Below are 20,027 nucleotides of genomic sequence, written 5' to 3' on the forward strand. Positions count from 1 at the left end.
TCTTTCCACATCAGTCAAACACCTGCCTTTGCTGTGCGTTTCACTCAGCAATTACAGTTTTGTAATTACATTAGAAAAGTCACTTACTGATAAAGTAGCCGTGTTTACAATGAAACACTAAGGTAACCACGACTTACATCCAGGTCAAGCAGAAAAGCATACAAAACGCTGTAGCCAGGCATGGTAACCCAAGTGACTGCTGCTGCAGTTAGGAGGCAGGGAGCAAAGTGTAGGTGTTTCATATGGATGATTTGCCTATAAATCCCATGGCATCATAATAAAAGGGGTACCTTTGGCTGATGCGCTGTTCTGAGATGAAGTGGACGGCCTCCTCTGTGTGAGGAACACTCCGGGAGCCATGGGTTGTGGCGCGCCAGGGGTCTTGGCTGCCCCAGCCGTATACTCGTGATCCGCCAGACTGCTCCCATGGGACTCCAGCTTGGGCTCCGGTGAACTGCTTTCCTGAGGGATTTTATTTGCATCGTCTGACGAGAGCTTCTTTTTGGTATTTTTCTTCTTCTTCTTGGTTTTTTGTTGTTCCTGAAAAGAAAAAGGAAAGCGTTAAGAGTACCTCCTCCATGGGGCACTGGCGATCGTGCGCGCTGACCCTTCGGTGGCATGCCTTTCCTCAGTCTGCGTGCTTCACTGTTTGCACTCCAGAGGCATGAACGAACACGCTTCCTGAGGGAGGGAAGGACAAGCATGGGAACTGCACTGGAGAATAAGGTTCCAGAGTGGGGTTTTGGGAAGTGGGAATGCAACTTGCACATCTCCTGCAGTGCAGGGTGTGATTCAAAGGACTCACCTGCTGGGAGAGTTTGGCTGCTGCAGCCGCTAGGCCGGTTTCTATAGAAGCCACTCGAGCTCCTTCACGAACAGGTCTGTCTTGTCGGGGGACTGATGGACCTACTCTGGCTACAATTAAAAATGATTTATTATTACTACTACTAATTAATAATAATAATAATAATAATAATAATAATAATAATAATAATAATAATACATTACTGCTTTTTATAATAATGATAATAAAAAAAGCAAATGATCTTTTTAATAACAATGATAATAAAACAATACATTGTAAAAGGTTGTTATTCATTACTAACAGAGTGATCATACCTGTTGGGCTGTAAGGTGTATCATCTGAACTTTTCCTTTTCTTTGACCTGGATTTGAAAATGGGGTTGTCTTCATCTGACTCAAGAGATGGATATACTAAAAAGAAAAGGGAGCGCGAGAGGGAGAGATGTTAAAACTTGATGCAGTTTTAATATACCAAAATGCAGCAACAAAGTATTTTGGTTTATCAAAATGATGTTGCCTCAGGCTTCCAAGTATTGCAGGCAAATATGCATTTCATTTTGTATTCAGTTTCCGTCGTGGCTTTTTAAAACAATGTGTGTTTTTAAAGCAGCGGCATAACAGGGCCCAGCATCTGTGGAACAGCTGCACGGCTCTCCACTGCTGCCTTCCTTCACCAGGCTTGTTAGTGAACGAAATCAATTAAGTACAAACTTTTTCCTATAATTAAATTATCAAGATTAAAAATGACCTGTTTACAAAAAAATCTGGGTTTTGTATGCTTATGCAAGCTGATAAAATGTTGTCTTGGTGCGAATTCGAAATGGAAATGATCTCTCGGTTATTAGCTAATTAGGGCCCTACATCAAAAAGCATTTAAAACAACAATCTGCCTTTGCAGTAATGAAATATTAACAACCAGAGGGGCGATTGTGGCATTTCTTTGGAAACGCTGCCCATTAGAAGCAGATTTTTGAGTTTCTATGAAAGACCTGTTGGAAAGACAGTAAAGCCTCTTGTGAAAGAGTTTGGAAAGGATGCATAACCTGTAAATAAAAACTCAATCATCCGGTCTCCTAAGAGTACACACATTTATTAATCAATGCTGCAAAAAAACTTCATTTCTATCAACCATAAATAAACCCTTAAGAATTTTTTTTCTTCTTCAAATAAAACCTTGTGCCATGTTGATAAAATAACAAACCAAGAATGTAACGGCACACTTCGTAAACGTGATTGTGGTCATATGTTCTCAGACCACCATCGGAATTACATCGATTCATTTTTCCAGTTTTCTAATAGTTATTTGTAGGACCTCTGTTTGCTTAATAAAGGAACAAATTACGTATAAATGTAAAATGGAGGACCTGGGTTAGCATTAGCGTTAAGAAAGTAAATGACAGCACATTCATAAAACAATCTCACTTAAAAGAGGAACTTTCTACTTTCCAACCTTTCATTGCATAGATGAAATTGTGGCATGTATTTTTAAACATTACTCTCCACATGTGAAAGGAGAAGGTAAATAACATTCTATAAGAATTAACACGATTTAATAAATTCAGTCACTTTATTCATACAATGAATAGAGTTATAGTATTGCTCAACGTCTTGAGACATTGAAACGACTGTCTTGTTATATTACCTAGTTGTTCTTTTCTTTAGCACTGCAACGCCCTGGCGTCTGAGCAAGTTAACCCTTCATACCCCAACACAGAGCGAGCAGGGTGATAAATAGTGGTGGGAAGTGCTGTTGGGTGAATTCCAACACCTACCGTAATCTGAATCTTTGAAACACGCATGCAGGTGGTCCTGTTCGTCCTCAAACATCTCCACGCTGTCCACACTGCTGCTCTTCGTGCTTTTCTTCAGCGGGCGCTTGGCGGGCCTCTTGTTGTTGCCGTTGCCTGTCTTCTTGGATGACTGCGTCGTGTGGGAGTTGTTTTTTGATTGGTTGTTGGACCACGAGGTTTGTAGACAGGAGTCTGAAGACTGGAGGTTGGCCATTGACAGCATCCCCTGGATGGCTTCCTGTGTGCTGGGAGAAGCAGGTGGCGGACTGTAAATCGATAAATAAATCAATAAATACTGTAAGCAGGGTCAGGAACTGAAGTAGAGAAATGGATCCATGGGCTCCTTAGTACTCATTACTGGTATACTAGTCTAACTTAGGGGGGGGTCTGTGTTAGTTAAGCATAGATTTTCAGGAAACCATTCAATGAGTTGAACAAAAAAGAATTAAAAAAGCAACACTGCTTTTGTTTTATTTGCAGTACTGTAAAGATCATGAATGATATATATATTTTTTGATTTTCCAATGATCTTTACATAAGAATATATATGGCAGTTTGGCTCTGGGGGCACAACGTATGTATCTTTTTCTGCTCATCAAGCCATGTCCTGTTCTTTTTTGTATGCATATAAATGCATGTTTCGTGGATTTTCAGAATCCACAGGTTTATTGGTGCTACGAAGTTTTGTATTGATGACCAGATTTTTTCCATTACTGCATTTTGCAACACAGCAAGCACTCCTGACTCCTGCAGCAACGACCACAAGAAAATCAAGATAACTACCTATTAAATCATTACACAGAGAGCTGAAACAAAGCAAAAATAGGCCTTTTAATGCTGCTGTAATTGAATGAGGTCGTTTCCACGTCATTTGTCAGTTTAAAACATGCTTAAAACAATCACAGAGAAATTAACATATTTTGCTCCCATTTTCTTCTGTTTTTCTCTCATTTGCAGCCTTCAACGCAGTGGAAATGGACCATCAAAAGCCGACCAAAACACCGAAAGGCAAAATTAAGAGAGGAACTGCCTGGAGCAACGTAGCTTTTAACAAATAAATAGTGGAGCCGTGGCTGTACATGTAAGGAGTCTGTGTGGATCTAAGCTTCTACACAGGAGCCTCCTTACTGCATTTAATCATTTATGTGTTGATTGGTGGCTATATTATGCTACTTGTGTTTCACTTACGGCTTCCCTACATGCTATTGTATTTTGCTGTTGATTACGGGGACAATATATATATATAATAGTCAAAATCCACTGTATAAACTTGTAAGAACATTGTAACTAACAACAATCTTTTTCTGAGTATTTAAACTTTTAGGGCCATAGTTACAAAGCGTTTACTGAGTCCTTCAATAACTTTGTGAACAAGTTAAGTTTACAAAACTACGAACCAAACAACTACATTTTATATTTCAAGTCCTCTTAAGCACTCTCAATCGCTTTTGTTTTTCATTTTGTAAAGTTAACATGATTCTTTTCTCCTTTCAAAAAAATAGGAATTTTCTTAATTGTTGGGAATTTAGCAGTTGCAATGTTCTTGCCCTTAGCAAGGGTCCAGCATGTGTTCAGATTCCTTATCAAAACCAGTTCAAGTCTTTCCCTGGTTCCTGCAACACGTTATTCTTTATATACACATACTGTACAGCTGCCAATCCACATTAACAACATATACACATAATCAGGAATGGAAATAAGACTCCTATTGCACAGCATTTTCACCCATTCCAGGTTTTAATACAAGCTTGATTCGCCACACCCTACAGGTAACAAACTCTGATTTGTCGTCTTTAAGTCATAGTGAAACCCGGAGTGGATCAAACCGATATGCAATGGGGTCTTATTTCTATTCTTGCAATGTAGCAGATATCCCTACCTGTTTGCATTGTAATCAATTTCTCCAACTTGCTTGCTGGCCTGTAAGAGATCCAGTATTCCCGCAGCATTACCACTTTCCTTCTTGACCTTTGAATTTCGACCTTTGACTTCTGTCTTTGTTTCTGTGTCAATGTGAAGCGACCCTTCATCTGAGGAATCATTAGCCTACAGCCAGGAAAAGATTGGGAAAATGTGAGAAACAATAAGCAAACTCTTGATTGATAAACAACAAAACAGGGGCAGCAGTGTGGAGTAGTGGTTAGGGCTCTGGACTCTTGACCGTAGGGTTGTGGGTTCAATCCCTGGTAGGGGACACTGCTGCTGTACCCTTGAGCAAGGTACTTTACCTAGATTGCTCCAGTAAAAATCCAACTGTATAAATGGGTAATTGTATGTAAAAATAATGTGATATCTTGTAACAATTGTAAGTCGCCCTGGATAAGGGCGTCTGCTAAGAAATAAATAATAATAATAAAAAACGTTTTTTTTTAAAATATATTTTAGCTAGACTCTACCTTTATTATTGTACCCAGTAGACAGCACACTTCCTGTAGGGAGCACTTTAGACAGGGAATACAGGTAATTTACTGTATGAAATATCACATTTACTGAGAAGGGATACACACGCCTGTCAATTAAAGTTCCAACTGGATATAAGACCCCTAATTGGATTGTGTGTAAAAAGGAAAGCGAGGAAGTCTGTTTTACATTCTCCACACCTCTTACAAGGATAACATGCTTTCCTCTTTGAGAACTTTCGTAAAGCGATTTATAACTGCAGTTGAACTTGCACCAAAATTGTTCTCCTCATCAGTCTGTGGAATTTTCTTGGCTTTTCTTCTTGGTTTTTCTTGAAATCACATTGTATGTTGTTTTACGCCCATGCAATGCTATGTAACCAGTGCATTCCTGTATTTTAATTTCTCTTGTTCGTTTTCCACTAATGAGCCTCACAAACGAGATGCTGTTTAATCCCAATGGCATTCACTTTTGATCATTTAAAAAACAAAATTCTTCTCCCATGATCAAGCCCAACAACTTACATTCAAATGTAAATCTAAAATGGGTTAGATTCTCAAATGTACTCAAATTGTAATTAGCAACATTTCCCCCAGGAAGAACACATCAAATAAAGTTAACAAACTGTAAACAAACAAACTCTGAAATATAAGTCTGGGGCTTGCAAGTAAGAAACAAGGGCTCTTGATGATCTGAAGTAAAGAGCTTTGAGAAAGTAGCTTGATGGTCTTTATAACATACGTGAACATTACAAAAATTAAGCATTTAATTTGACGATGCTTTTCTCAGGTTTTTTTAACTTATAAAAAATGTATAAAGCAATTAAATCCAACCTCAATAATTTAGGAAAACATTCAAAATGTAATTAAGCAAAGTTCTTCAGGTCACTATAGTCTATATTAATAGACTGCTTTTAAATCACTTACTTCATAAAACAGTGCAGATAAGCTTCTACATACCTTGGCGGGTGTACGTTGAAGCTTTGGTTTTTTTGCCTGCTGAATCGGCTCTTTTATATTCGATAAAACTAAAACAAACAAACAATTAACCTTTAATACCAACATTACAAGAAAATGTCCACGGGGGTCATTGCTCTGTAAAACTGCAAAGACACTGAAAAAAGACGTCTAGGTCGAAACGTTTGTCATTGAAATGACTCATTTGTATTTTTAATTCAGCATTATTGAGTGTTTTTATAGTTCTGGATGATAACTGTTTGACAAACAAATCACCTGTCAAACAGTTACTTTTAGTATTTGTGTGTCTTACAATATAATCATTTGGAATGGTACTCATCTGCACATTTTCACTTGTTAAAAGGTTGAATTTAAACCATCAACCATCGACCATTATCTAGTAATACCACCTTACAGGTATAACTGTGCATTCCATCTGAATATGAAATCCGGTTATGAATCAAATAAATGAATAACTGGCACACTCACAAGAAATATCTCTTTTTGCTGTGTTATTTTTTCTTCTTATTGGAAACTCGTCAATTTTCAGTTCTCCTTCATCTGACACGTATTCATACTCATCCCTGACTGGCTTCACTTTATCTTCCTTCAGGTTTTGTAATGATCCAAATATACTTGAATTCATCTGTGGTTTTAGCCCTTTAGAACTGTAAAAAAAAAAAAAAAAAAAAAGTGACTAAATGTTTTCATTGATTTATTTAGCAGTATTTTAAAATGGATTTATTTCATATAGTATAACCAGGAAAGATGTAGGGTCTGTCTCCTTCACATGGAAATATACCTGTATCAGGACATGCATAAATATTCATATCGATGTACCACCAAAAAGTTAACAGCATTGTGTACTGTCATTTTGAAATGTGTACTAACTTCTCTTCCTGTTATACATTTCCCTCTGGTTATTCCTGGGGTCCTAGAAAATACTAAATTCATTCTACCTGAACTAAGTATTTTTTTTTTTTTTTGGTTTACAATTCTAGGAAACTCCTAGCGTGTACATACCTTAGTAATTTTTTATTTGAAAAAGAAAATGCAAATTTGTTGTCTTTGTTTCCTGATAATGGTGTCTTTTCCAATTTCTGTTCTTCCTCCATTTTTAGCAATGAATCTGGTTTACTGTTCTGTTACAAAGAAAAGAACAGGAACAAACACAAAAAGCAATTCAGATTTCACTCCAATGTGGGGACAGTGAATACACACTCACCTCCAGATCTGCCTCCTATTAGCTCACTGTGGCACTGCCCATGGGCATGTTCCTGTCATTAACAATTATGAATGGTGTCAATACTTAATTAGTCCGAAGAGTTGTTATGCTAGTAAACACCTATACTCTCATACAAGGAGTGTGGAGTAGTGGTTAGGGCTCTGGACTCCTGACCGGAGGGTTGTGGGTTCAATCCCCAGTGGGGGACACTGCTGCTGTACCCTTGAGCAAGGTACTTTACCTAAATTGCTCCAGTAAAAACCCAACTGTATAAATGGGTAATTGTATGTAAAAAAATAATGTGTAAAAAAATAATTTGTGATATCTTGTAACAATTGTAAGTCGCCCTGGATAAGGGCGTCTGCTAAGAAATAAATAATAATATACGGTTCTTAGAAGATAACAGCCCTCTCTATAATGAATGGTGCCAATGCAGCCATCGTAACAGGAGAGGGCCGGGAAGGAATATGTAACAAGCACAATTTGGATTCATTTTAGAAATTGGTTTTCCAGTTTGAATACACAAATTACAGTCAGGTTGCATGAATGCTTTTTGAATCTGAATAACGGTGACTTGGGTCGGTGCTGTTTTGTATTTTATACAGAACCACATCAACAACTGACCCCTGCAACACTCCAGCATTAGTTCTACCTTGTATTTCCATTTAGCTTCTGTTTTGCTCTTGTTCTGCTCTCTGATCTCAAACTTCTCCAGCTCGTTCTGCTTGCTGATGGCCTCTTTCTCTGGCATGCTCAACACATTCTTTGCAGCCTGTATATGAAAAAATAAATAAAGTCCCCGCAAGAAGTGAACATGTTGCTTACAGTACATAAGGAGTGTACAGGAATGAATTACAAGAACAAGGATCAGTGCATGTTCTACAAGGATCAGTGTATGTTCTATTATACAAGGATCAGTGCATGTTCTACAAGGATCAGTGCATGTTCTACAAGGATCAGTGCATGTTCTACAAGGATCAGTGCATGTTCTATTGTTCTATTATACAAGGATCAGTGCATGTTCTATATATACAAGGATCAGTGCATGTTCTATTATACAAGGATCAGTGCATGTTCTATTATACAAGGATCAGTGCGTGTTCTATTATACAAGGATCAGTGCGTGTTCTATTATACAAGGATCAGTGCGTGTTCTATTATACAAGGATCAGTGCGTGTTCTATTATACAAGGATCAGTGCATGTTCTATTATACAAGGATCAGTGTGTATTTTATATATATTGCCAGCTGACAGCAGGCAGTCCACACACACACACACACCTTCCCTTTCTTTGACGTTTCTGTTTTTGTCAGAGCCTCTTTTGTGTGCGCTTCCAGGACGTCCAGGGTCGGCGTGGTGGGGGAAGAGGAGCTTTCTTTTGTTTTCTTCCCTTTTTTCTTGCCCCCCTCTTTCATTTTGGGGGTTTTTGTATTTTTCACAGCCTTGGGGGTCTTGGGCGTCTTGGGGGTCTTGGGCATCTTGGGCGTTTTGGGGGTCTTGGGCGTTTTGGGGGTCTTGGGGTTTTTAGGCGTCTTGGGAGTTTTGGGAGCCTTCTTGCGGGAGGGTTTCTCTTGGGGTGGCGAGGGGATGTGCACGGGGGATACAGGGGACATGGAGGACATGGGGGACACAGGCTGACCAGGCCCCTCTGACTCCTCTGGTTCCTCCAGCTCCACTGCAGGAGGCTCCTCCACGGGTACGCTGGCACTCAGCTCCACCTTCATGGCTTTACATGCATTCTGAAAGAATCAGCAGCAGGCAAGATTATGTACAACTCTTCCAATATTAATAATAATAATAATACTAATAATAATAATAATACTAATAATAATAATAATAATAATAATAATAATAATAATAATAATAATAAAGGTCCAAGGGGTGTTGCATTGGTTATTAATGGATTGCTATATACACAAAATATCGCACGCTTTATCTTAAAGCATCCATTTATTGCACACCTGGTACTGCTTTCAATTACCATTGTATATTGGCTACCTTTGACATTGATATTCATAGTATTTTCTATCATCCATTGCTTTAACCTCTCGATCATCTCAATCTGAATACAATGATAGATCTAGCTGACAGATACATGTGTTGGCTTTCTCTCTTTATCTCACTGCTGATGGCAGAAAGACTCAGGTTGATTTGATCAACCTATACCCCGCTGGGATAAACTGCAGGTGGGTTGTTTAGAGCACTTTACAGCACTTTTCAAGATCTAACCTAATAAACTGGCCGGCTCAGCCGTTTACCAGTACCAAAACACACACAGTACCTTTTTCATTCGACCACACAGGTCTCCACACCGGTGTTTGGCCTCCACACAGACCCAGACCAACTATTTTGGCCTGCTTATACACTTGCCTGCTTAACCACAGGCAGATGTAACTCATCCTGGCTCACGCCCGTGGCATTCTGGGGGATGTAGTCCTGCATCAAACCCCTAGACTATATCTTTCCTCCCCCTACTCTGCCACGATATATATTTTTACATAGATATAGGTTAAATATTACAGCATGTATCTGACAGGGCACACCCAATGCATGCAGTCAAAAGAGTGGGAAACTCACTGGGCTGTGCCTGCTAGTTCTCAGATCTTGGTGCTTTTTTGATCCACGTTGTGTGGTCCAGCAAATCACCATGGGGGGCCAAGTGAAGCACAGAGCAAGGTGCTTTCTTTTAAAGGGACCCTCCACTTTCCTAGCATGATACACAAAGTGAAAGCCCTGCTGCTGTTAGAGTCACCTCGGCACTGACCCACACTGTGGCCTGTGCTCTTCCCAATCCAATGAGAGGGAGCCCAAAGGAGCAGCACACACCACTTACCAGTGGAGACAGGGATGCAGTGCGTCGGATTACAAACGCTTAGTAATGAACGGCATACAAAAATCAACATTTTGGACATTTCCGGTACTCGTTTTTGAATGCAAGATTAGTAGCCACAAACAGTAACGCAAGGACAACAAACTGACCTCTGTAATTCTGATTTCTTTGGCAAGGTCTTTGATAAGCTGTGATGGCTTCATGTTTTCTGGAAGCTCATCTTCGTGTTCAAGAAGAGCCTTGAGTAAAAGAAAAGATTTCTGGTGAGATTTCCCGGAGGCGCGCTGGTAGGTTATTGCACCAGCCATTCACAGAGGAATATAAATTACACACTGCAGGTCTGCAGAAATAAATCACACAAAACACATCCTATCTGTCCAGCAGAGGGCAGTGCAGAGGACCACACAGATTTTAGAGAAGAAAAAGGGAAAATGTAAATACTGTGCTTCTGCATAGGGGGTTATACAGAGCAGTTAGGGGGCTGCAGAGATTAATTTTCCTAATTTTGAGACCTCGGTATTCAGCAGTGTTCGGTTGCAAAGGTGAAGATACCGTGTACATAACTGAATACAAAAAACGTAAGAAAAATCACTGATTTAATAAACATTTCATTATAGCAAGCATAACACATGATTGGCATTACAAACAGCAGTTGGCAATATTTTGCTTTAGGCCATTTTTTTTTTTTTACCTGTTTCTTAGTCCACGACCTGAAAGCCCCATTAAGAATTTTGGCTCCTTGTACCAAGTGAGGCAGCGGCTGCTTCCCAGCTTTGTGCAAGCCTGAGGAATTAAACAGCAGTGTTACTGCAGCTAGAGTCAAACTCCTTAGAGCTCAAAATGTCTGGAACAGTAGAATTGAGGAACCAGCAAGAAGACTGGAGTTCAGCTTTTAGGTGTCAGTTACATCTTGCCATTGTAAGGTTTGTAATCTTTAGAAGAGTTTCAGATAACTGGGTAACGAGGAAACACATTACAGCATCAAAGACTGATCAAGGTTCCTTCATTCACAGGTAATTGTATAAAAAGGTACTGCAGCCCATTTAAAGTAAGAAAAAAATGATAAAGGGATGACCAGTCAGTGTAATGTTCTTTGTTTTTAACACATTTCTAAGAAAACTGCTAGTGTTTCATTTGCAGATCCATCACCATAGTCTTTCCCACAGAACATGGTCTTAGTTTTAAGCAGCATTTCCAATATTCTTACCACAAATGCAGACTAGCACGTGCAGTGACATCTAGTGGTCTACAAACGAAACACATGCAACTGGAACCCCAAACCTTCTCAAGACACATGCCTTAGTGAATACATCACATATACTTACAATGAACACACAAGACAGAAACTACAGGTATTTCCCAAAGTGTCACAAAGCACCATAGCTTTTGATTTAGAAGACTGGACTCACACTCAGCCCGGCCAGGGGGAGTGTAGCCTCACTTTCACATATTGTGAAGGCCAGTCCTGCTGAGCATCAAGTGAAATTGGCTGGCAAAGGTCAACGGAAAACCACAGCCTTGTGCATGGCTGTCCTCGCAGCTGGAAACAGGCAGAAGTTGAGAGGGGGGCTGAATCTACAGGGAGAGCTGCTAAAAGATCACTTTATAGGCAAGACCCAGTAGAGACAGGCGTGTGTAATCAACACTCAAGAGCTATTAACCTTTACTCTGGAGAGAATTCACCTGGTGGGTATTTACATGGCATGTTGTCCTTGCAGAACAGGGTTTGCTGCTGAATTTAACTCAGCAGCTTTTAAAGAATACTGTAGGATTGCTGATCACTCCTGGGGCACCGTACTTTAGCATGTCTTACTTGTTTTTACACCTGACTTTCTCCCCAATTTAGAACGTCTAATCACGCTCCTTCACTGATCCCCACACAGTTCAGACCTGAAGGTCAGTGGGCGTCCTCTGATCCCATGACCAAGCAGATCACCTTTTTACATTCAGGAGCTCGAAAGCAGATGTCGGCGAACTACCAGCCTCTAGAGGACAAAGGCAAGCCCTGCAGGTGCCCGCCTGAGCTCCACGGGCGCCTGGCCGCAATGAGGAGAAACAGTCCCTTGCCAGTTTTGCCTTCCTAACCCGTTGGAGCGCCAGAGCTAATGCAACACTCCCAAGCGAAGACAGGAGATTTCGTAAAGCCAGGACACGAACATATCATCAGATTTCTCTACACGATACGACATTTGATTCTTGTTTCCAGATACAACAAAAAAAAAATAGTTTAATTAATGAATTAATCAGTTATAAAAACAGCCAAAGGCAATTGTGCCAAATGGCAAAAGCATTTGAAGCTTTACAATAGCAAGATGCCAGAGTAACTGATTTCAGCATAAGAAAATTCCTCCGAAGCTAATCAGCAGTGTATTTAGTGAGGTTTCGCTAACAAGGGTTAAAATAACATGTGAAGATCTGCATGCAGAATCCCCTTCAGGAAGCTACAGGCAAGTTCAAGGCAGGAAAATCTTACAATTCTTTCCATTTAAAAAAAAAAAGTCTTGACAAGAGGATGGGGGAAACAAATGAAAATGTACAATTACAGTAATGAAGAACTTTCAATGGTGATTCATATTGCTAATGTAAAAGATTAGCGCAGGATGTTCTTATTTTACCTTTGAACCTCTCCAGCAGATGCCTGCCCACGTACCAGCACGCAGTTTCAAAGTTGGGAAACTGGGTAAGGCTGCCAATTTTCACTCGTTTTTCCACTTCATATGCTCTGTGATACAAAACAAATTGTGCTTTCCAATAATGAGCTGCAGACATCCCCAATTGAAACAACACACAATGCAAATCTGTGCAATCAGTGTTTCAGCAGATGCAGGAAACACATTCATCCAGATAAACCATGCAACAGTTGTGCCCAGTTTAGAAGTACAATATTTACATGAACTGTGATTTATTTTGCCTTGATAGATGCGGGGGGGAGCTCATTTAAACAAACTAGTTCAAATGACAGACACAGGTTGTTAGGGGCAGCAGTGTGTCGATGGATTTTTGAATAATGTAGCGCTAACATCGTTAAAGTGGTCCTTAAAATAACAAGCACATAAGGGAGACATTTGTAAGTCTGAATTGAAGGGTACAAATTGCACTGCAAAAATGGTTCCCAATTACTTAGCGTGCATGCAAGGTAAAAACGTTTACAAGCATTATATAAATACAAAGGATTGATCCACAATTACCGCAGTGGGTCTTAAAATACACCGCAATTTCCCACTGCATTGAGGCACCCTTCTTTCTAACCACAACAGGAACACCCAGAGTGCTTTCTGTGTTCCTAGTTTAAATGGATACACAGACCTAATTATGAAGCGCGCTGTGCTTAATAAATGCAACATCCCCAGCTGAGCTGTCTGTCACTTTTATATAATGCAAATCTGAATACTGTACACTGCATCAGATTATCTATATAATATATATATATATATATATATATATATATATATATATATATATATATATATATATATATATATATATATATATATATATATATATTAGGAGGGGTTAATCGATTAATGATTCATTGATTAATCACACCTGCAGGCTTTGATCAAGTAAACAATAATTGATCAATTAATCTTGTCTGCCTGAGTGCCCTACCAAAAAAACGTCCCTCAAAAAAAGAAAATAATCTTACAAAATGGCAGAGGGCACTTTTTAAAGACCATGGCTAACTTCCACTTACTTGTAAGCAAATATTTTCAAACTGTCAAATGACATGCAAGTAAATAGATGTGTATTAAACATTCGCTGGCATTATGCAATACTTGCAGTTCACAGCATTACGTTAATACTTTGAATTACTTTCAACACAATTTCATACACGTGTCATCAACTGATCGTATTATTAATCAAGCAACAGACAATGTCAAGATTAAACACATGTTGTGTATATATATATGCATGTATAACAATAAATAACATATTGTGATTCTTTCCTTTCAAAAGATTGCTGTTTCATTACTCCAGTTTCATGAATGAATTCTGTGTTATTCCAAGCCTCGCGGCCCCTGAATGTTGGGTGAATACAGGAATGTAAATTGTGTACCTCATCTGCATTTCAACACTCAGGTTATGAAGAAAATGCCCAGAAAAAGCCAGGCAGTCCACTGGGGTCAGCGTTGCATAAATCCAACCTGGTAAAAAAAACAAGAGAAGGGATCTCAAAATAAATATGAAATACAGAAAATTGGACATAACTAATGGCACCCCTCACCCTGATTGTTGCTTTTGTAAATGACCTGTGAGAAACAACATGCGTTTAGTTAGTTAGTTTTTTCTCATTTGTTACTCTTCTTTTCACAGAAATGTCCTGATATAAACCATTAAACAAGACTGTGTGGCCTGGAGAGGGTCCCTGTGCCAAATGATCCTTTCATTGGAATCCCAGCTTTCGCAGGGACCCTGAGCAGTAATCTAAACAGCGTGCACACAGTTACATGTATCTGTTCTACTGTACATAGTACATATAATGAACCACAGCTGGACTTTTCATTTACTATCAAGCGAATGTTCAAAAATATAATACTATCAAGATTTTGAAATTTGTGTAGGAATGTAAACATTAAGCTGGTTTTATTCAGAATTTTTGTTGTTTTTTTTTGGCCAGCCGATTCTTAAAGCAGGTTCCCTTTGTTCTCTGAATAGCATTCTTATCAAATCGACTAATACTTTTCATCTGTGTTTTGTATTTTCAGCCACTCTAAGAGCATATCCCAGTACAGTAAAGCTGTTTTGTCCAGATGTGGTGTTTTGCTGTGCAACACAACACCAGTTTCTGGAGGTTCAAGTGTCAGATGTCTATTCAATGCAGTTAGCAGGTACTTGAAAAGACACATTCTGTTTGTATTATTGGCCGATTGATTGAATGGTGGAAAATAGCTACCAACACTGTCCTTAAGTCTGTGTGCATCCCATGGATTACAGATACATTTCATGTGATCAGCAGTAGGCATGGTAAATATATTGTTTTGCTGCCCCCCTTGCTGGGTTATATTTTCTTTCCAAGCTATATATGGCTCTATATATGGCTCTATATGTGACTCTATATATGGCTCATGGTATGTTTGCCTTAGCGAACTTTCCCTGACAACCCATGACCATACGCTTAAAGAGGAGTCACTTTCCCTTTTAATTACGTTTATAATCATTCTGGTTGGTGAGTTCTCATCATTTTGTTTCACAATCCCCCTGGCATTGTGTGTATCTGTACAGCTATGGCCAAACGTGGTGCATCACCCCATAGAAGGAACTCATTTTGCTTCATAAAGTCGAATGAAACCTGCTGAATAATGTTACCTTAACATATTGAATTACGTACTGCTTTGTAGTGGGACATTTCGAAATCTAACATGAAATACTGTACTACTGTTATGGGTTCCGGTAGACTTTTGCGATATCGTTCTGTAGTTTCTTTGATTACACAATCTTAAATAAAAGATCTAAATTATGCTCATATAGTTTTTTTTTAATTATATCTCAATCCTAATATTGTAGGTGATGCAAAACCTTTGGCCAGAGCTGTAGAATCCTAGCTGTCTGCATCTGAAGTACTTACTCTTTGAAGTTCTACTGCTGAAAAAGACGGTTTGTATGCGCATCCCCTACATAACACTTTTGACATGTGAAGCCATTTACTCTGGACATCCTTAACATCACTTTATGGATATGCAGTTACAGGGAGTGCTTACCTGAAGGAATAAATAAAGTCTGTCCTTGTTTCAGAGTGCACTTGTAACACTTGTCTACTTGGTCAGCAAAAAACATCTCACTGTAATTGGACGAGGAACGCCAGTGCTCGTAAAGGGACAGGTTTGCAGAAGTTGGTTTGATTAAAAAGAATATTTTATCTCCCTGCAGGGGAAAGCCAAATGAATACAACAAAACAAGAACTGTCAATAAAGCGCACTGCATCATCACAAACACATTACGACATTATTAAAGAAAATGTAGAGCACACGCATCAAAGACATGACAACTCGGTTGGGGTCTGCTTATTCTTAAAAGATGATAACTGCCTCCGTCTGAGTTCAGGCACAAATTGATCCAAACTGACCTGCTTAAGTCAGAACCCAAATGATGCATTAAGCCTTCTGGGCTAGAAATACCTGGTGTGGGGCCAGAACTGAATATTTCCTAATTCATTAAAGCATCTGAAAAAAAATCAAAAGGAAGCTCTCGGACAAGCAGTCAAATGCTTCAGCTGGTTGATCCTTAACCAGGAGAACATGACAATGATATACAGCTTGTGCCATGCGGTTGTTGAGAGTCCTAATCAATCACACGCTAGGAGGACTGATTTCAATAGCCTACTTCAACACCACTGAATATAGAGCACAGTTTCATTTCACTGAAGGGCATTACATATTTAATGGCAAAGAGACAACGATACAGGCATTTTAACCCTGTGTACTGAGTTTACAATCCAGTCTCGAAATCCAGCATTTTCAAATGCAATACATTGATCATCCATTTTGTGTTTGGGGCAAAGGACTGCATCTTGGTAATAATAGTAGCCTATCTCCACACAACAGTATTTCATTATTGCAGAGTTTAAACTCACTTTACAGGCTCTAGCTTTCATAGTATAACACCATTGGTATAACAGGCTATCCTCATAGTGAACACATGCAATACAACAAGCATTATTAAATGCAACACACCAGAAACAGTGGCAGTGCACCGAATTCAGTACTATAAGAATGAGGGGTTTGTGAAGCTGTATGCTTACTTTGAGTGGATGGTACCATGCGGAGGCTCCCCCTGATTCTATGTGGAAGTCTGTGTAGCTGTCCTTCACACAGATCAGGCAGTATTGGGTGACTTTGGGTTTTCCAAGGAGTGCGTCGTCAGGCCAGTAATTCTCCACCCAGGACAGCTTTCTGACAATCTCAGGGCTCTCCACAAAACTGGACATTCTTTTGATAATAAATAAATAAATAAATAAATAAATAAATGATGTGGTGCCCGTATTCATGTGTGAACGGAACAGTGGAATCAGGGGGTGGATATTCCACAGTCTTGACCAGCATCTGCCGGAGTACTGACTGTTTCAGATTTGTACTTTGTGGTTTAATCCCAAGGGATTAAACCAATCCTCTTATTCCAATCTGATAACTCAACGTGGGTTATATTTAAGGTTTTTGTTTTTCAGTCTTATTCATTTTTCAATGCTTATTTTTTTTAGCTATTTTCAAGTTTTATAAAAATCTTTTTTTGGGGGGGGGGTGGGGGTGGGTGGGTGCTTTCGCTTTTTATATACTGTGTGAAATTATTGTTTTTGGTTACTTTCCTAAATTCTTAGGCACTTTTTTTCTGTCACAATATGTACAGTAACTGGACAGTACTTGCACACTTCAACTGTACCTTCTTTCCTTTGCTGTCTTTCACAACGAAGTCCTTATGCTCACAGGCACATTCTTCTGGGGTTTTTGTGTGTTTAGGCATTTTTTTACATTTCACCACAATTTGTAATTCTGTTTGTAATTCCATGAGTGTGTAATTACTCCCTATCGAACTGTAATATAGCTTTAAATCTCGCCAGCAAGAAAAATACAATCCTCATGTACAATCCTCCAATAGAAATGTAAGAAATTGCTGCCACTCAGTAGGGTGGGTTTAAAGTATTCTGAACAAATCAATGACAGATGCAAGTCATCGATTTTTATCGGTTAAAACCGAAAATCAGAAGCCCTATTTTGGTTGCCGTTAATACATACCAGTTTATTACTAACTATAAGTCAGTGAAGACGGTGTCTTTGTGCGCAGGAGCTGAACCAGATGACATGCAGTACACGGCCGACAGCATGTAATGGTTAAAAGAAAGGAGCGAGATTGTCGGGGCCTGACTATTTAGAACATTGGTATCTCAGACTGCAATAGAAACTGGTAGATCAAAGGGGGGGGAAGATGGCGGCTGCAGTGGATTATGCCATCTGAAAGATGTCAATCAATAAACACTTCTGTCTAGCAGAACCTGAATAAGCTGCATCGACCTGAACAGTAAATGAGCATGTCTCTTAAACCCGGTCTGAGTTTACCTTGTGTCAGAAAACTCCAAGCTTATCACGTTCAGTACTCGTTTTCTGTTTGTGCTGTAGTAATAATCAACAAACTCCTTGAGCTTCATCTTGCACTCTGTCTGTTTGGACATGTCAATGACATCCACAACTCTGTCTGGACCTACAAAGCAAACAAAGACACGTCCATGCATTATTTCATTGTGTCTCTTACTGAGACTGGAAGGGAAAGCTTTCTTTCAATCTCCAATTTGTACACAGAGAAAAAGCTAAATTGTACAGTGTGAAACTGTTTAATTCTACGACTGGTGTTTTTAAAATACAATCGTCTATAGCTTTCTCATTAAACAGTAAGGCCTGACTAGCTGCTTTCATTGTCACCGCACAAGGAGGAAAACCTATTTATTTCAAACAAAGATCCAAGTAATAGACTATCAATTTGTAAGGCAGATAACAGTGTTCCACTCACTTCCCAGAGAAGGTCAACCACTTATCTCTAGACACAGAGGTTACAGTTTTCTTTTGGTTAATACATAAACAAATGAAAACAGAAGACAGCTACAGCTTCAAGAATGGCCCAGTGAACACATGTTGACATGTGGAGTTTCAGACCACTATTGAGGTCAACAAATTTGTAGGGCCTGTTCTGGGTAATAGGAAAAGTCTAACTGGTGAATAACACAACAAGAGCTCAGACTGAGACGCTCTGCCCCTCAAAAAGCATTTCACTGATTTAATATACAAATAAAGCAAAGCAGCCTTGAAGTTTTATTAGATTCACCGTATCAGTTTAATGGTTAAAACCCAGAAATCTTTATTATTATTAAAATAAAAACAAAAAACCACCGCACAGTTAGATTGCTATAAAAGGCTAATGCTTTTGCCACACAATCTATCACTTCTTTTTTTTTTCTGTCCCATTTATTGTACTTCAGCGAGGACATTAATAACCGCTGTTTGTTAACTGATGAACACATTAGACTGCCAACAGGTTATTCACAGTCTACATGTGTTTTGTGACGTGGTGCAATGTGAATACATACCGACATAGTTTTCTACGTCACTAACATAGAACGTGGGGGCGGGTAATGACATTCCGAGTCCATCTTTCTTTGGGACCAGGATGGGTTCTGTGAAGCCCTTCTCTTCAATATAGTCTAGTGTGAGCTGGCTTCCATTCAGCTTTACCACCACGTCTTCAGAACTACAACAGAAAGGGTTAACAATCAGCGTGTGGGGACGCAACTCTATCAACACTGCACACCGCAGCGTTCCTATAGAGAACACCAGTAAAATGACCTAACATACTAATATGTATTTATATGCCCATTTCATTTATTTGTCAGTATAAGACACTGCAATTATGTAATTACTTATCCTAGGGTAATCTTTCTCTTAGAGCTGAAAGATAATCTAGATGTGATGTACTTTTAAAATTTCTTCACTTTTCTGGCACTCATTTTTCTTTCTGTAATTAAACTGGTGCAGGAGCCCCATCTGCTGACACTTTTAGGAATTACACCACATGCACAGCACACAGGTCAATTTAAGGGTCGTTTTTAAGTGCTCTTCAATATATTCACACTGATAAGGGGAAGTGTACTATTTTGTTTTACATAAATATTAAAGTTTAAATATTATATATTTGTCAGGATTACAAATAGCATTGTCTTGGAAACAATGTATAAATATATTGCGACATCTGTACTTTTCTGTATTCAGTCCTTCTCATGTTTTCTTTTTAGGAGACTAAGTGCTTGGAGTGTTTCAGTAGCATGCAAGCTACTCGACTGTATTAGAGCCGAGAACTTAACAGAAGCTCAGAATTTCACACAACAGCTCGGCTACACAAAGTATCAGAAAGTGCAGCTGTCAAAAGGCTAATAAACTGGTAAGCCATTTGAGGAGCTCTTGCACATCAAAAAGCTGTACTTTAACACTCGGAGGTGTAACAAACAAGGCTTTCTTTTACCTTTGCAATGCATGACCTCATC

General features: G+C 39.1%; 1 protein-coding gene across 3 annotated transcripts in view; it reads right to left on the reverse strand.

Annotated features, from left to right (window-relative positions):
* LOC117413713 (lysine-specific demethylase phf2-like) overlaps positions 1–20,027 on the reverse strand; it is a 34,915-nt gene that overhangs the window by 3,665 nt on the left and 11,223 nt on the right. For 2 of the 3 annotated variants that reach the window (XM_058999860.1, XM_058999859.1), the window contains exons 4-21: positions 19,077–19,237; positions 18,055–18,196; positions 16,746–16,932; positions 15,706–15,868; positions 14,064–14,151; positions 12,622–12,728; positions 10,698–10,789; positions 10,156–10,245; positions 8,457–8,915; positions 7,828–7,947; positions 6,974–7,092; positions 6,440–6,618; positions 5,954–6,021; positions 4,474–4,640; positions 2,577–2,860; positions 1,120–1,215; positions 806–915; positions 291–540 (exon numbers count right to left, since the gene is read on the reverse strand). In XM_058999860.1, the coding sequence (XP_058855843.1) occupies positions 291–540; positions 806–915; positions 1,120–1,215; positions 2,577–2,860; positions 4,474–4,640; positions 5,954–6,021; positions 6,440–6,618; positions 6,974–7,092; positions 7,828–7,947; positions 8,457–8,915; positions 10,156–10,245; positions 10,698–10,789; positions 12,622–12,728; positions 14,064–14,151; positions 15,706–15,868; positions 16,746–16,932; positions 18,055–18,196; positions 19,077–19,237 (2,882 nt within the window). The remainder of the gene's footprint in view (positions 1–290; positions 541–805; positions 916–1,119; positions 1,216–2,576; positions 2,861–4,473; positions 4,641–5,953; positions 6,022–6,439; positions 6,619–6,973; positions 7,093–7,827; positions 7,948–8,456; positions 8,916–10,155; positions 10,246–10,697; positions 10,790–12,621; positions 12,729–14,063; positions 14,152–15,705; positions 15,869–16,745; positions 16,933–18,054; positions 18,197–19,076; positions 19,238–20,027) is intronic. The other variant, XM_058999861.1, reaches the window with a different exon arrangement.

Source organism: Acipenser ruthenus, chromosome 25, assembly GCF_902713425.1.
Source record: "Acipenser ruthenus chromosome 25, fAciRut3.2 maternal haplotype, whole genome shotgun sequence".
NCBI classification, from domain to species: domain Eukaryota; kingdom Metazoa; phylum Chordata; class Actinopteri; order Acipenseriformes; family Acipenseridae; genus Acipenser; species Acipenser ruthenus.